Here is an 18,097-nt window from a genome sequence, read left to right as displayed (position 1 = left end):
TATTAACTGCTATTCATAGTACTTCTGTTTTTTTAATCTTTAAACCTTCACATGTATACACATGTGTGTGTGTGTACATATATATAGTATATGTATGGATATATTCATATACATGCTTGCACATGTATGGATATACACACAGAGACACGTGTGGATGTAAGGGTATACATACCTGTATCTGTCAACATATATGTATGTACACATGTCATGTGTGTACATATGTGTGGAGATATATATATATTTAAAAATCAAGGGAACTAATCAGATATCTTTACACATGGTAATATAGGGCATAGGGAATATATGACAGTAGCATGACTCCTAAGAAGATTGTGAGTTTCCCCATCAAGTGGAGGATGGATGGATGATGACTTATTGGAATATTGTTAAAAACTGGTTTTTTATTTTAAATAAATTTTATATTTATTTACTTTTATGATATAAATAAATATAAATTTATATTTAAAATAAAATTTTAAATAAATGTTGCTAAAGATAATTCTGTTCAGATGGACTAGATCACCTGCAATTCCCTTCTAACTCCGAGTTTCCATTTTAGATGGGATAGCCACTTATCAAGGAGAAAACCATTCTTGAGACTGTAGTTACAGTGACCAGAACAATATTATTCTAAAACTTGAGCTAAATCCACACAAATTCCCCATTCCTTGGTCCCCATTCCCCAGTCTTTGTAAGCTAGGATCCTAGGCAGTTTTACCCTTGAAATAGAAATCCAAAGAAGAAGACTGTCATAGGATTGATAGTGATATTCTGTTTCAGGTACCATTTAATTGAATTTAGGATCAGCATTTTGACTAAACAGCCAGAAGATTATAGACAATTAAACACTACATCTTGTAACTACAGTGAATAGTACCACCTTGCCTCAAACTAGAGTTCTTTTATATTTTAAAAATAAAAATTCAAATTTTACTTTCTTCCATTTTTTCTTTCACTCAGTCTCTTTTCTACTTGCTCAAACTTCTGTACTCTAATTGATGTAGAAATATTGTTTTCCTGAAGATCATAGTATAGTAGATTAGAAAGGTGGAAGTTGTCTATTGGGCTATTCATTGGATTTCATAAGATCATAGCTTTAGTTGTGAGTATAATTCTCTCATTTTATACCTGAGAAAACTAAGGCTTAGAGAGATCATGTGAGATTTACCCAAGATTGTAGAATTACTAAGTGGCAGAATCAGAATTCAAACTCAGGACCCTGGTCCTAAATCCAGCACTCTTTCTAAGGCACCACACAGATTTTATCTTTGTCTTTGTTTACCTCACAGACATCTTAGTTTTTCCATGTCCCTAAATTGCAACTCTAAACTTAGCCTTAGTGCTTTCTCTCTAAAATTTCTGTGACTTATGTTCCTACCCCAGTTCCCTGCAGGAACATTAGAAATTGGTTCATATACGGGAGAACTGTTCGGTTCTGCAAATATGTATTGTATCTAGGATATACTGCAGCATATTTGGCATGTATAGGACTGCTTGCCATCTTGGGGGGGGGGGAGGGAGGAGGGAGGGAAAAAGGCGAAACATAGGCGAGTGCAAGGGATAATGTAAAAAAATTATCCTGGCATGGATTCTGTCAATACAAAGTTATTATTAAAAAAAAAAAAAAAGAAATTGGTTCATATCTAAGTCTTCACCAAAAAAATAGGAGGGGCCTTCAACTTCTGGTCAAGAATCAATGTTAATAGCACCACAGATTTTATTTCTGAGAAACTGCAAAGAATTTATGCCCCAAAATCTAACAATCTAAGTCCCACTTTTGTTCCCCACTTCGAAGAGAACTAACTTAAAATATCTCTGCTCTGTTGTGGGAGGCCCGGGGTAAGAGGGAAGTATTCAGATTCCTGGAGAGCACTTCTCTCTTCTCTCTAACACCTCTCTAGTCATTTTACATCCACTGGAGCCTTTTGCGTAGCTCCCTTTCAAACACAGAACCTAGAGTGAAGTCTAGGTTTATGAACAAGCCATGAATTTCATCATTAAAAGTATTGTTAAATAAGACCACAAATACTCAGAACAAAGCAAATTCTTGCCTTGTCAAAGAGTTGACCTAGACCCTAGAATTTCATTTCTTATTCAGTCGATATAAAAAGAAAATGGGACTTTAACTGGGGCATTTCTAGACACATCTTCTACATTTGTAAAATCCGATCACTTTCTTTTCAAGACTAAAGAAAACGTTAGTCATTTCTGTTCATCATTCATTCAACAAATGTTTAATAAATACCTACTATTTCTTTCTACCTGTATATGGATGATTCTCAGGGCATTTGAATTCTTGCCATTTTGAAAGTAGCCATTTTCCAAGTTACAAAGTTATACTGCACTTGTAAGTCTTAGATATGCCATAAAAATATCCATGGGAGAGAACTCTTGTATAATATGGTCCTTAAAGTTCAAGTAGATGTTTTCCAAAGCCAACACATCTTCCTAATTCCACTACTACTTCTTCTCACTTTCTAGGACACAGGTTGAATTTGTTATTATATTTGCAAGTTATTTTCAGAATCCTTGTGTTTTTGCCCAGCACCACCAATTAGCTATTGTGATGATGGAGAGAAGTCACACAATAATCTATAAAATAATTTATATTTGTATTACTTCAGTTAATATTAAAATAAACGACCATTTCTCTAGGATACACCAATGGGATGGGTATAGAGGTGACTTGGAAGCTTTCTTAGAAGGGCTAAAGCAGGCTGATATTTTTTGGTCATAAATAATCCAAAATGGGATTTTAACAAATGGAAAATGGGGTGTTTGACTGTGCTTCCCTAAACTACATAAGAAAAAGTAAATCTCTTTCTCATTAAATTTTTTTTTTAAAAAATCTCAAAAAAGTAGTTTTACCTTCTATCAGAGAGAACTGATGTTCTGAAGCCTCTGCAGATTGGTTAGATTTATTCTCTTTCATTCTGTGTCTCCTAAATAGAACTATTAGTGACTTGGGGCTTCTAGTAAGTATCATTCCTCTTTGAGGACCAAAAAATGATTCCCATACACTTGTAGTCATTGTGTGAAAGATAACTTGTAACGTTTTGGCTGTAGAGCCCTCAGAGTTCGGAAGAAGATGTCTGGGGAGAGGATGCCCGTGAAGATGATTGGTGATATCCTGACAGCCCAGCTGCCCCACATGCAGCCCTACATACGTTTCTGTAGCTGCCAGCTCAATGGAGCAGCCCTCATCCAGCAGAAGACAGATGAAGTCCCTGAGTTCAAGGAATTTGTCAAAGTAAGGAGTTAGTGAACACCTGCTGACGTCTCCTTCACTCGAGTTGGTCCTGTGTATTTTGTTGGGTGTATGGAAAAAATCAGTAGTACATTGGAACACAGTTTTAAAAGTCATCAGTATCTGTATTACAGAGCTAAACTTGGGGGCCTCAAGAAAGCTGACTGCCCATATGTCTAGAGAATCCTTCCCTTGGCTGTCTTCTGGCTTTGATATTGACTTTTATGATTGATAAACAATAACAGTAGCAATTAACATTTATATAGCACCAATACTGTGTCAGGCATTATGCTAAACACTTTTCACAATTATTTTTTCATAGTATTATCTCAATATGTCTTCTAACTACAACCAAGGAAGTAAGTGCATTTTGTAGAAGAGAAAACTGAAGGAAATAGGGATTAAGTGACTTAGATTCTTGTCAGATTTATTGCCCCAGTATCTTTGCCACCAGAGAGAGTAACCAAAAAATCCACTGCTTTCCTCTTCTGCTTATTTTTGTATGTGAAGGATTTAGGAATAATAATCATCAGTGAATGCAGTATTCTTTTAGAGAGAGAGAGGGAGAGAGAGGGAGGGAGGGAGGGATGGAGAAAGGGAGAGAGGGAGAAAGAGAATGTGAGAGAAAGAGAGAGAGAGAGACAGACAGGGGTTGAGGAGGACAGGGAAGGAAGAAGGGAGGGAGGGAAGAGAATGGAAGAAGATCCTTGAGTCAAAAACAAAAGAAGAAAAAGGAAATGAAGAGGGAGAAAGTGATACTAATCTGGGTTAGGAGAGTGTAAGAATATGACAAAGAGGAGAAAGAGAAGAAGGATCCTGAACCTTTGGAACTAAGTTGTTGAGTTAAGGCTTTTTGCCTAGGGAATGTTTTTGTGTAACAAGGAATGATATATGGGTGTAAAGGAACTATCAAGAGAGAAAGATCTGACAGGAAAGGTCAGAGAAAAAAGAAAGAAACATCAGTAGCAAGTGACTCCTTGCTGAGGAGTGCTGAGGCAGCCTAGCCTTAACAATAGAATTCTGCTTCTTTCCCACGGTATGTGTCTAGTATATCACAGACCACTTCCAAAAACTTGTTAATCTGATGATTAAATTTAACTGTTTTGAAGCATTGGAGGCAGTAAGAGAGGGAAGAAGGATAAAAGAAAAGAGAGGATCATTTGCTTCCTGGGATGGATAGGGTGATGATTATAAGGAGAAGGCAGAGCTATTCAAATAGCTTAATGGTTTGATTTTGAGGTTTTTTTCTTGTGTTTTAACAATGAGATTAATATTTTGACTAGCAAGGACAGAACAAAGTTAATCCAGTAGGGATTTAAAGCCCAGTCTAAGCAAGGAGATAGTAAGAGTATCTCTAGTGGATGCAAATCAGTTGGTAAAGGTGAATTGTTTCAAGGAGTATTAAAAGAACTGGCTGCTCTAGTTTCTGAACTGCTTATTATGAGTGACATTTGAAAGGCAGTGGTAAGGAAGACTCAAGTATCTTAATTTTCAAAAGAAGGAGGAAAATGGAATCTGAAAACTATAGGCTGGAGACCTTGACTTTAATTACTGGGAACATTCTAGAATGTATAAAGGGATGATTAGAGAAGGTTCAAGAAATTCAGGTTCCCCCCACAACACACCTTATAAGCGTCTCCTGCTTTCCATTCACTCAACCCCGACTCTAGTTTAGGCTTTTTCACCTCTGACTGGGATTATTATTGTAAAGGGCTTAAATTTAAGTCTTCCAGCATCCAGTCTCTACCCTGTTTAATCCATCCTCAGTATTGCTGCCAAATTGATATTCCTATTGCACAGGTCTGACCCTATCTTTTTCTTACTCAGGAAGTATCAACAATGTCTAATTGCCTCTTAATTAATTAATTGCCTAATCAAATACCAACTACTCTAAATAACTAAAATAATTAGCATTGACACAAGCCTTTTAAGGTTTGCAAAATGCTATCTGTACATATATTATTTCATTTTCTCTGTACTCATCCTCATTTTGCAGTTGAAAAAACTGAAGCAAACAAAGAATAAGTAATTTACCCAGACTTACACAGCTACTAAATATATGAATTGGTATTTGATCATAGTTCTGGATCCATCACCCTTACCCATTGTATCACTAAGCTGCCCTCATGTTTGGTTTCAAAAGTCATAATTGAACTTCAATCTTATATCATTATTATAATAATTATTATTGTTTTTGCTGTTATCACTTATTACTGCCTATGTTCCAGTCAAACAGGCCTCCTTGTACATCTCTGTCCAGGACATTCCATCTGTCATCTTTCTGCCTGTTGGCTGAAACATTCTTCCTCTTCACCTTTGCATTCTGGAGCCTCCATTTCCTTTTAAGCCTCAGATCAGATCCCAAAAGTAGCATTTTTTATCTGAGCATATTTTGCTTCCTCTAGTAAATACCTTGAAATTAAAAACTCCTTTGTTCTCAGTCATCTGTACCTGCCAAGCATAGAACAAGGATGGGATTCAATTTTCAAAATTCTAGAGCAGGAAGGGAACTTGGAGGCAGGCCACTGAATCCAGCCTTCTCATTTTACAGATAAGGAGACTGAGGCTGAGAGGCTAAATGACTTATCCAAGTTAGCCCAGCTAGTATCTGAGGCAGGATTTGAACTTAGGCCTTTCTGAATCCTGGCTCACCATTCTGTCTACTTCACCATTTAATGAATTGAACCGAAAGCTGATCACAAAGAGCTGACATGATTTTATCAAGAATAGGTCATGTTAGAGAGATACCTTAGACACTATATTCCTTTATTTCATAATGCATTTGATAAAGTCTCTCATGCTATTGATAAAAGGACAAAAAGGAGAAATCAATAAAAGTATATTTAGATAGATCCCAACTGATTAAATGCCCATCTATAAAACATAATCCTGGGTAGGCATTAGCATGATGGGATGTCAAAAGGAGAATGTCCTGGGAACCAATCCTCAGGCCTCTATGAATGGAGAAAAATAGAGATACTGTAGAGCTACTGTTGACAGGACTTGGTAACACATTGGATTTCAAGCCTCTATGAATGGAGCGAAAGGGGATGGATGCTGAAGATACTGTAGAGATACTGTTGACAGGACTTGGTAACACCTTGGATTTCAGAAGTGGTCAGTCAGTCAACAAACATTTGCTACATGATTATTCTGTGCTAACTGTTATATAGAGTAAGGCAAAGGCAGTCCCTTTCCTTATGGAGCTACACTTTAAATAGAAAGATAAAAAATGCCAATATCTAAGTAAGTCAGCTGTGAGTGGTTGTTGAATGTGCAGGAAAGTGTAAGGAGCCCCAAAAAATAGGAGGGGGGTGTCAGATAGTGAAGAGCTATAAATGTTAAACAGAAGATTTCGTATTTGTTTTTGGAGGTAAAGAGGAGACACTAGATTTTATTAAAGTGTGGGGGGGGAGTCATTGTTAGAGCTACACTTCAGGAAAATCATGTTGGCAGCTGAGTGGAAAATAGATTGAATGGGGAGTAGGTGGGAAGATGAAGTATGGAGACCAATTAGAAAGCTATTGAAATAATCTAGATGAGATGTGATGAAAGCCCAAATTAAAGTAGTGGCTACATGTGTGAGCATAATTGTGAAGGTAGAAATAATAAAATTTGGCAAAGGTTTGGATTTGTAAGTGAGAAAAAGTGAGGGACTGAGGACGACATCAATTTTATGAGGGTGAATAACTAGGATGCTATTGATAGTAATAGGAAAGTTTGGAAGGGGGAATGGATTGGAGGTGAGACTATAATGAGATCAGTTTTAACAATGTAGACTTTGAGTTCTTTATGAGATGCAATTTGAAATGTCCAGCTATCCAAACAGCTGATGTTCTAAGATTGTAGTCCGGGGAAGGGATCAGAGTTGGATATGTAGATCTAAGCAACATTTGCATAGAGATAATAATGGAATCCATGGAGGTTGATAAGATCACAATTGAGGGAAGAAGTCCCAAGACAGAGCTTTAGGGAATTGCCATAGTTAATATATGTGCAGAATAGAGAAGAGTCAAAAATCGGCCCAAGTTTAGGAGCTTAGTGAAATCAGAAGAAGCATATTTAAAGGAAGAAGAGTGAATTAGGAAATAATTGAGTTTGAGTTGCTTATGGGAAATCTAAATGGATTTTCTAGAGGTTGCTGGAGATCTCAGGCTAGAGTTCAGAAGAAAGATTGGAAATAGAGATTTCGGAATCTCTTGCAGAAACAAGAGTTCATTGAACTCACTGGGATTGAATTATGGGAATGGAAGGGAGTAAGCATTTAATAGTGTCTTCTATCTGCCAGGCACTATGCTAAGCACTTTATAAATGTCATCTCTTGTGATTCTCACAACATCCATGTGAGGTAGGTGCTGTGTCTTCCCCATTTTACCTTGGAGGAAACTGAATCAAACAGAAATTAAGTAACTTGCTCAGTGTTTCAATTAGTAAGTAGCTAAGGGGGATTTTGAATTTTCTGATTACAGGCCCAGCATGACCTACCCTGTACCACCTACCTTACCTTGCTGAATTGAATAAGTACTGAGAAAGAAAGAACTAACCTGGAGGAACACTCACCTTTAGTAGTTGGGAAGAAAATGAGGAGTCAGTAAAAAAGAGAAATAGAGTAGTAAGAAAGATGGGACGAGATCCAGGGGAGTGTGATATTTCTGAAACTAGGGAAAAAGAATAGGGAAGATTAAAAGTTTCAAATGTTGCAGAGAGGTCAAAAAGGTCTTTAAAAAAAAGCCTTAGGATTTGGTGATTGGGAGATCACTCCCTTTAGTTATTAGCTTTCTTAAAGGGAAAGCTGCACATTTCTTGAATATAATTTTTTCTTTTTTTTCCAACTATTATTATTATTATTTTTTTTAGAGATTAGCCATGGATCCTCGATGTAAAGGGATGCCACTCTCTAGTTTTATTTTGAAGCCCATGCAGCGGGTAACAAGATACCCACTAATCATTAAAAATGTAAGTACCTATTTTAATGTTTCAGTTGAAGATTACTAATAACTGTTAAGAGATCATACAAATGGTGATGGGAGTTGGGCACTTATACTTTGTGATGATTATAAGGCAGAACTTGGGTGGAAAATAGCCATAGTATGGCTTTAACAGTATGGATTCACTATTTCATAGGAAACCTATATTTATTTCTTAACTCTAGGACTATTTGCTAAACAACATATGGGTCCTCTCTGCCTTCCACAAAGGACATTATCACCTAAAGCAAACATTGTAAAGGAAGATTAAATGAAACTTTTGTTACAAATATAGTTATGTCCTATTGTAGTTTGCATAGAGATTATAGTGAAATCCATGAAGGCTGATAAGATCACAACTGAGAGAAGATGTCCTAGGACAGAATTTTAGGGATACCCATAGTTAATATATATGCAGAATAGAGAAGAGTCAAAGATCAGCCCAAATTTAGGAGTATGAAATAGTGAAATCAGAAGAAGAAGCATATTTAAAGGAAGAAATGATGGGATTCAGAAATAATTGAGTTTTAATTGCTTTCTCTCTTTTGTAAGTATTTTCTTTGTTTTTCATTATTTTCAGCTCCAGATTTTCTTCCTCAGTTTCCTCACACACACAATTGAGAGGACAAGAAATATGATACTCATTGTACTTATAAAATCATGCAAAATATTTTGTATTACTAGATTCATATTAGATTTGAAAGGTTTTCAGGTACATTTGTTTTCCTTGCTTCCTACCATTGCTACCTGAAACAGTTCTAAGATCGTCATCTTTAGGGAAAAAAAAATTCTATTTAACTAAAACATTCTCCCTCTTTTCCCCTGGTGATGTTTAATGGCCAGAGTAGAAGGAGAAAAGCTAATTGGAAGAGTTTTATTTGTTCTAACTGCTTGATCTATACCTGGACAACCTAAAGCACTCATTCTATGATAGCAAAAGTTACTTCCCTGTTTGTGATTCTCAAGGAGCTAAAAGATTATAAAACAAATGGGGACAGAAATGGGCAAGGGCAGCAGACCTACTGACAAGCAGAACTCTCTCTTTTTAATTTAAGTATTTTATTTTTCCAATAACATGTAGTTTTCAACATTCATTTTTTTATTAAAACTTTTTATTTTCAACACATATGCATGGATAATTTTTCAACATTGACCCTTGCATAGTCTTGTGTTCCAAAATTCCCCCTCCTTCCCTCACCCCCTCCTCTAGATGGCAAGCAATCCAATATATATTATATATATTAAAATATATCAATATTCAGTTTGGTAAGATTTTGAGTTCCAAATTTTTTTTTCTTCCTCCCTTCTTTATCTCTTCCCTCCCTAAGACAGCAAATAATCAAGTAGAACTCTTCTTAAGGAAAGAAAAGATTTGGGTCTCTTGTTTTCTATGGATAGTTGGATAGTTTAGTCCTAAATTAAAACTTAATTTAGCATGAAAGACTGTCTAGTCTACAATATATGTATACTTGTGAGATATATGCATTTGGGTACACACTATCGTATAATATATATTCCCTTTTCTCCCTTTAGCAACCTTCTTAGGTCTTCTCTGTAAAGAATTTTTTTTTATCATCTTCTTCTCATCCGTAGATCTTAGAAAACACTCCTGAAAACCACCCTGACTACAGTCACTTGAAACATGCTCTAGAGAAGGCTGAAGAATTGTGTTCCCAAGTCAACGAAGGTGTACGGGAAAAGGAGAATTCAGACCGGTTGGAGTGGATCCAAGCACATGTGCAGTGCGAAGGTCTATCTGAGGTAGTAACCTTAGGGGGCGAGGACAAAGGGAGTCATCCCTTGATAGTTCTGGAATCTGTAAGGAGACTGAGGGGAAAAAGGAAGATAAGAATTGGGAAAGAGACAAAACATTCCTCTCCCAAATCCTTTTTGCCTTTTTTTTAAAACTAATTTTTCCTCCTCTTCCATACTTATTCCACCAAAAAACAGAATTCTCATTCTACTTCACTTTTTTTTTCATACATATCCTTTTATGTTTCTCCTTGGACATGAGAAATATACCTTTTTTATCTCCCCAAGTTATGTAATCTGGGATTGGGACTGGGGACTAACAAGAACAACTAATTAGGGGATGTCACTATTTCTATTATCTCTTTGCCCCTGCTTCCACTTATCGTCTTTGTGAACATGTAGAATGAGGGAGTTGGACAAAATGACTTTCCAGAATTCTTATAGATCTAAAATTCTTGGATGCTTTGACTCATGTAGTGTTGGTGAGTAGAAAGTCTAGTGATGACCTATTTGGGAACAGTATTAACTTATGGGGATACTTGGCCATGATACTCAGTCAATCAGCAAGTATTTATTAAATGCTTTCTATTTGCCAGGCACTAGGGATACAAAAAAGGCAAAAAGACAATCCTTGACATCAAGAAGCTGATATTTTAATAATGGAGACAATGTATAAATAATTGCAAATAGAAGATATATAAATATATGTATGTGTGTTTATACATATATGTACATGTATTCACACATAGATACAGGCATATATGTTTACATATGTGTGTGTGTGTATGAAATGGAAAGTAATCTCAGAGGGAGGGCATTGAAGATTGGGATGGGGAAAGGTCTTCAGAAAGCAGGATTTGTTTTGGTCTTTTTAATTTTCCCCCCAATTACATATAAAAACAATTTTCAACATTCATTTTTAAAAAGTTTTGAGTTCCCACATTTATCTTTCCCTCCTTCTTTTTCCCCCGATTTGAGACAGTAAGCAATCTGATATAGGTTATGCATGTGTAACCACGTAAAACACATTTCCATATTAGTTTTGTGGAAGAAAAAAGAAAAAGAAAAAAGAAGGAAGGAAAGAGAAAAATAGTATGCTTCAGTCTGTATTCAGACACCATTAATTCTTTCTCTGGACTCTGATGATATTTTTCACTATGAGTGCTTTTGGACTCATTGTATCGGATCATTGTTTTGTTGATATTTAACTTATTCATAGTTGTTCATCATATGATATTGCCATGTCCATTGTTCTCCTGGTTCTACTCACTTCACTCTGTAAGTCTTTTCAAGCTTTTCTGTAATTATCCTGCTTATAATATCTTGTAGGCTAATAATATTCTATTATAATTGTAAATCACAACTTGTTCAGCCATTTTCTAATTAATAGACATCCCCTCAATCTCCAATTTTTAGCCACCATAAAAAGAGTTGCTATATAAATATTTTTGTACAGATAGATCCTTTTTTCTTTCTTTTTCAAAAAATCTCTTTAAAATACAGATTTGGCAGTAGTAATGCTGAATCAAAAAATATGCACAGTTTGATAGCCTTTTGGACCTACTTCCAAATTGCTCTCCAGTATGTTTGGATCAATTCCCAATTCCACCAACAGTGCATTAGTGTCCCTTTTCCTACATCCCCACCAATATTTACTCTTTTCCTGTTCTGTCATATTAGTCAATCTGTTAGGTATGAGGCAGCAACTCGAGTTATTTTAATGCACATTTCTCTAATCAAATAGTGATTTAGAGTATTTTTCCATATGATTATAGAATAGCTTTGGTTTCTGCCTAAAAACTGCCTGTTCATATCATTTGTCCATTTATTAATTGGAGAATGACTTGTATTCTTATAAATTTGACTCAGTTCTCTATATATTTGAAAAATGACACATTTTTATTAGAGATGTTTTTATAAAAAAATTAGAGAATGGGATTTGAGCAAAGGTGAAGAGATAAAGCATTCTAGTCAAGGGGGACAGCCAAGAATAAACAGAGTCAGGAGATAGAATTCGATGTATAAGTAATAGCATATAAGCTTATGTGGCTAGAGGGGAATAAAATATAAAAAGACCAGAAAGTTACAAAGAACCTAAAAGGGTAAAGAGCTTTAAATGTTAGGTGTAAACTATATTTGATCCTGCAGGGAGAGGAGCCAATGGAGTTTTTTGAATAGAGGAGTGATATGATCAGACCTATACTTTGAGAATGAGTGGAGAATGAATTGGACTGAGCAGAAAAATGTGGACAAAGAGACCAACTAGAAAACTGTTGCAATAGTAGAGAAAAAAAGCAATGACATCTTATATTGAAGGATAAATGAGAGATGTCATATAGGCAGAAACCATAAGATCTGGCTGCAGATTGGATACATGTAGTGAATGCAAGTAAAAAGTCAATGACATGGAAGTTATAAAGTTATGAGGCTGGATACCTGGAAGAATAGTGGTATCCTTGACAATAATAATAGTTTGAAAGGTGGAAGAGTTTTGGGGGGAAGAGATGATGAATTCTGCTTTGGATATATTGAGTTTGATATGCCTTTGGGACATCCAGTTTAAGATGTCCAAAAGGTAGTTGGTCATATAGGACTATATCTCAGGGGAGAGACTGGATTTGGAAATATATATCTCAAAATCATCTGCATAAAGATGATAATTAAGCCCATAGCAGCTCACCAGATCACCCAATGAAGAAGTATAGAGAAAGAAGAGAAGGCTCAAGACAAAGAATTACCTGTGATTGATGCATGCCATGGATGGAAATCCAGGACAGAAGATGAAAAAGAGTAGGTAGGAAAAGGACCAAGGATAATCAATGTTATAAAAACTTAGGGAGAAGAAAATATCCAAAATGTACAGAATATCATAAGGTTAAAGATGGCAGAGAGGTCAAAAAGGAGGAGGATTACAAAAATGTCATTAGATTTGGCAATTAAGAAAAGATCTTTGGGAAACCTAAGGACTGGATCTTCTGTATAAAGGGCAACATCCTTCCAGCTGTTCTCAGATTCTTTAGCCTCAAAGCCCATTTCCTCTTCCCTTCTTCCTGTATCTTCACTTCCTCTCAGCTTCCCCCCCTCGTCCCTTAGATTAAGCAGGCTTAAATGTGGAAGGAATTGTGTGGTATGTTTTTTGAAAGCAAAACACTAAAAGTTGAAAATAAGAAACTTCATTTTTCTTTTATTATCCTATCTGCTTTCCAGAAAGTTCAATAGCAAAGGTTTACTTTGTACTCAAGAGAAAGTAATAAACTTTGGACAACCTTGAGGAAAAAAAAAAAACTCATTGGGCTTTGTTGGTTAAATATTAGCTCAGGGAGGGCAGCAGTTGGGCCTCGGCTCTCTTTTTTTCAACCCTTAGACTTAAGTAAAGAAGAGACTTTTCCAGATATTTTGATTGTGAAAGGAGGGTTTGGGAAGAGGGTCTTGGGAAGGAACCTCAGAGACACCTTAGATTACAGATGAATACACGCAGACCTGGGCATGCTTCATTTTGCTGCTTGGGAACTCGGACAAGCTGAATTCTGATTCATGGGGATGGGGATAAAATGGTAGGGACAAAGGAATCCCTCATTGGACCTTAGATTTTGAAACTTTAATTGAGTAAACAAGCATTTATTAAGCACTTACTTTGGGCCAGATGCTTTGCTTAGTGTTGCTGGAGATCCCAGGCCTTCCCCTATCCCATCTCACTTCCCTTGACAGCTGGCTCTGACTGCTAAGATGGGAGAGGACCAGGTAGCTGTTTCTAGTCGAGAGAGCTTAGGCTAGTTGAACTTTCTCCAGCCTCAGCCATTATCCTTGACAATATTCTGTCCAGCCAGCCACTCCATGATGTGGCACGTAAAGTGCAGAGCCTGAGGGATGAGGAGAGGGCCTAGCTACTATCTAATTGGAGGACCAAAAGGCCATCTTCAGGCAGTTCCATTTCAGGACTTTAACCAGAATTTTGGGTTCTAGACAAGAATCACTCTGGGAAACTACACTGCTTCAAATGGTGCAGTGTGTACAACAGACTCTGCATTGGCTTGAATTTCAAAGCGTAGGCAGGCCTAGCTTAAAGAGACATTAACCTCAAGGACATGTGGTAGGAGCTTAATAAATGCTAGTTGACTGGCAGGTTGATTGAACAGTTGGTGAAGTTCCTGATTTAGACTATTTCTCTCTTCTTCCTTCCCTTCCCCCACTTTCTCTTTTACTTCCTCAGTGAAGATAGCTGAACAGGGTGGGTGAGGGGAAAGCACAGGAAACCAGAGCATTGGAGCAGAATCAATGACTGTACTCAGCAGGGGAAATGTGCACAGGGCAGTATGTGTGATGTGAAATGTTTCCTTGTTCTCAACATTAGACCTTGTAATCCTGCCTGCTCCCCAGCCTCCTCATTCTGTGTTGTGTGCAAAAATTTTGTTAGGTTAACTCTAAGGCAGCTTAGACAGGCAGGAGCTGGGTTAGTCAATTTTTTTCCCTTTTCTTACAACGCCCCAATGTGGGCAGTAGTGAATTGATGGTTTCTACTAGTGGTTTGCTGCTGGTGAACTGTTTAATATTTTACCATAAACTGAAAGATTTGGAAAACAACAACCAGGAGTCAGCTAACAATTCCCTGTCCCCCGTAATTTACAAACAAGGATATTGGGGGGTACAAAGCCCAGTATAAACTGACACATGTGAACTCGTGCCAGAGAGAGAAAGAGAAAGGGGGGGGGAGAGGGAGAAGGAAAGGGGAGAGGCAGAAGGGAGGGAGAAGCAGAGAGAGGGAGAGAGAGAAAGAAAGAAAGGGGGAGGGAGAAAAAAGAAGGGAGGGGGGAGAGAAAGAGAGAGAGAGGGAGGGAGAGAGACAGAGATGAGGAGAGAGAGAAAGAGGGAGAGAGGGAGGGAGGGACAGGGAGAAGGAGAGGGGAGGCACGAGGGAGAGAAGAAGAAGGAGGGAGAGAGAGATGGAAATAGAGAAAGAGAAAAGGAAAGGAAGAGGGAGGGAGGAGAGAAATAGAGAGAGAGAGAGAGAGAGAGAGAGAGAAGAGAGAGAGAGAGAGAGAGAGAGAGAAAGGAAAGAAGAGAAGAAGGGAGGGAGGGAGGAGGAAGGGAGAAGGAGAGGGAGAGGGGAAGGGGGAGGAAGAAAGTGGGTAGGGAGGGAGCAAGATGGAGAGATAGGAAGAGACACACAGAGAAATAGGAAGGGAGGGAAGGAGACATTCAGAAACTGAGACTGATAAAGTCAGAGGACTGAAAGAGAGAGAGGGAGGGAGAGAGAGAGAAACAGAGATGCAAAGAAACAGACTGAAAGACAGAGAGCCAGAGAGAGACAGAGAAAAGAGTGGGAGGGAGAGAAAGAAAAGACATAGAGAGCCAGACAGCTTAAGAGACAGGCAGAGAGACAAAAAGAGGAAGAGATAGAAAAAAGAGAGAGATAGAGACAGAGACAGAAAGAGACACAAAGATACACACACAGAAAGAAATAGAGAGGGAGGAGGAAGAGAGACAGAAATTGAGACAGGTAGGGTAGAGAGGGACAGAAAGAGAAAAAGAGGGAGGGAGGGAGAGAAAGAGAGAAGAAAGAGATAGACTGGGAATCACAGAGAAAAAGAAAGGGACAGAGGGAGAGGAAGAAGAAAAGGGGGCAAAAGGGGTGGAGAAAGAAAGGCAGAGAGCTATTATTATCATTAGTGTTTTTGGAGAGAGCAGTTTTAGTTGAATAATGAAGTCGGAATGCAGCTTACAAAGGGTTTAGAAGAAGAGGAAATACCCAGTTTAGATGGCTTTTTCAAGAAATTTAATCACAGAGGGAAGAGCTAACAGATAGCCTGATCAAGTGAGGGTTTTTTAAGAATGAAGGGTTTGGTTGATAGTATAAAATATTTGGGCGTCTATCTGCCAAGGGAAAGAAAGGGACTATATGAGCAAAACTACAAAACACTTTCCACACAAATAAAATCAGATCTAAACAATTGGAAAAATATTAAGTGTTCTCAGACAGGTCGAGCAAATATAATAAAGATGACAAAACTACCTAAACTAATTATTTATTTAGTGCTATACCAGTCAGACTCCCAAGAAACTATTTTAATGACCTAGAAAAAATAACAACAAAATTCATCTGGAAGAACAAAAGGTCAAGAATTTCAAGGGAACTAATGAAAAAAAAATCAAATGAAGGTGGCCTAGCTGTACCCAATCTAAAATTATATTATAAAGCAATGATCACCAAAACCATTTGGTATTGGCTAAAAACAGACTAGTTGATCAGTGGAATAGGTTAGGTTTGCAGAACAAAATAGTCAATAACCATAGCAATCTAGTGTTTGACAAACCCAAAGACCTCAGCCTTTGGGATAAGAATTCATTTGAAATGAATTGACAAAAATTGCTGGGATAATTGGAAATTATTATGGAGAAACTATGACCCATACTTAACACCATACACCAAGATAAGATTAAAATGGGTTCATGATCTAGGCATAAAGAACGAGATTGTAGATGAATTGAAGAACATAGGATCGTTTACCTCTCAGACCTGTGGAAGAGGAAGGAAAATGTGACCAAAGAAGAACTAAAGGTATTGATCACAAAATAGAAAATTTCGATTATATTGAGTTAAAAAGCTTTTGTACAAATAAAACTACTATGGACAGAATTAGAAGGGAAGCAATAAACTGGGAAAACATTTTTACAGTTAAAGGTTCTGATAAAGGCCTCATCTTCAAAATGTATAGAGAATTGACTCTAATTTATAAGAAATCAAGCCATTGTCCAATTGATAAATGGTCAAAGGATATGAACAGACAGTTTTCAGATGATGAAATTGAAACTATTTCTACTCATATGAAAAGGTGCTCCAAATCATTGTTGATCAGAGAAATGCAAATTAAGACAACTCTGAGATACCACCACATACCTGTCAGAGTGGCTAAGATAATAGAAAAAGATACTGATGAATGTTGGAGGGGATGTGGAAAACTGGGACACTGATACATTGTTGGTGGAGTTGTGAACAGATCTAACCATTCTGGAGAGCAATTTGGAACTATGCTCAGAAAAGTTACCAAACTGTGCAGACCCTTTGATCCAGCAGTGTTACTACTAGGTTTATATCCCAAAGAGATATTAAAGAAGGGAAAGGGACCCACATGTGCAAAAATATTTGTGGCAGCCCTTTTTGTGGTGGCTAGAAACTGGAAAATTCATGCCCATCAATTGGAGAATGTTGGGTAAATTGTGGTATATGAATGTTATGGAATATTATTGTTCTATAAGAAATGACCAGCAGGATAAATACAGAGAGGCCAGGAGAGACTTACATGAACTGATGCTGAGTGAAATGAGCAGATTATACACTTCAACAACAAAATTATATGATGATCAACTCTGATGGATGTGACTCTCTTCAACAATGAGAGAATCCAAATCAGTTCCAATTGATCATCAATGAACAGGACCAACTACACCCAGAGAAAAAACACTGGGAAATGAGTGTGGGCCACAACATAACATTCCCACTCTTTCTGTTAGTGTTTGCTTGCATTCTTGTTTTTTCTTCTCAGGTTATTTTTACCTTCTTTCTAAACCTGATCTTCCTTGTGCAACAAGATAACTATATAAATATGTATATGTATATTATATTTCAGATATACTATAACATATTTAACATGTGTGGGACTACCTGCCATTTAGGGGAGGGGATGGGGGGAAGGAGGGAGAAAATTGAAACAGAAGTTTTTGCAAGGATCAATGTTGAAAAATTATCCATACATATGTTTTGTATATAAAAAGCTATAATAATAAAAAAAAGAATGAAGGATATGTAGGTAACAGGGAAGGAACCAGTAAATGGTGATTTGGTCCACTATCTCAGAGTTTGATTTTGAGAAACAGTATCAGATCCCAGTGGAATTACATTGTTACTTCAACTCGCTATTTCAAAAGCCTATCAGAAGTGCTAATGGAGCAAAAGAGAACTGCAGAAAGTTAACTCTCCAGTGCCAAATATGGTGGTATATATCTGTAAGTCCAGTTCCTCAGCTACCAGGGAAGCTGAGACTTGTAGATTGGAACTCAGGCTAATTGGATGCTGATAAGACTAGGTCTCATTAAGTCTAGAATTGATACTATGAGCTCTCACTCTTGAGGGTTC

General features: G+C 37.2%; 1 protein-coding gene across 1 annotated transcript in view; it reads left to right on the top strand.

The window, feature by feature from the left end:
- Positions 1-18,097, top strand: part of ITSN1 (intersectin 1) — a 256,471-nt gene that overhangs the window by 217,621 nt on the left and 20,753 nt on the right. Inside the window, exons 32-34 of the mRNA XM_051984917.1 lie at positions 3,067-3,250; positions 8,105-8,203; positions 9,808-9,975. Coding sequence (XP_051840877.1) covers positions 3,067-3,250; positions 8,105-8,203; positions 9,808-9,975 — 451 coding nt within the window. The remainder of the gene's footprint in view (positions 1-3,066; positions 3,251-8,104; positions 8,204-9,807; positions 9,976-18,097) is intronic.

This window comes from Antechinus flavipes, chromosome 3 (assembly GCF_016432865.1).
Source record: "Antechinus flavipes isolate AdamAnt ecotype Samford, QLD, Australia chromosome 3, AdamAnt_v2, whole genome shotgun sequence".
Classification (NCBI taxonomy): domain Eukaryota; kingdom Metazoa; phylum Chordata; class Mammalia; order Dasyuromorphia; family Dasyuridae; genus Antechinus; species Antechinus flavipes.
This window is presented reverse-complemented; position numbering and strand designations above follow the sequence as displayed.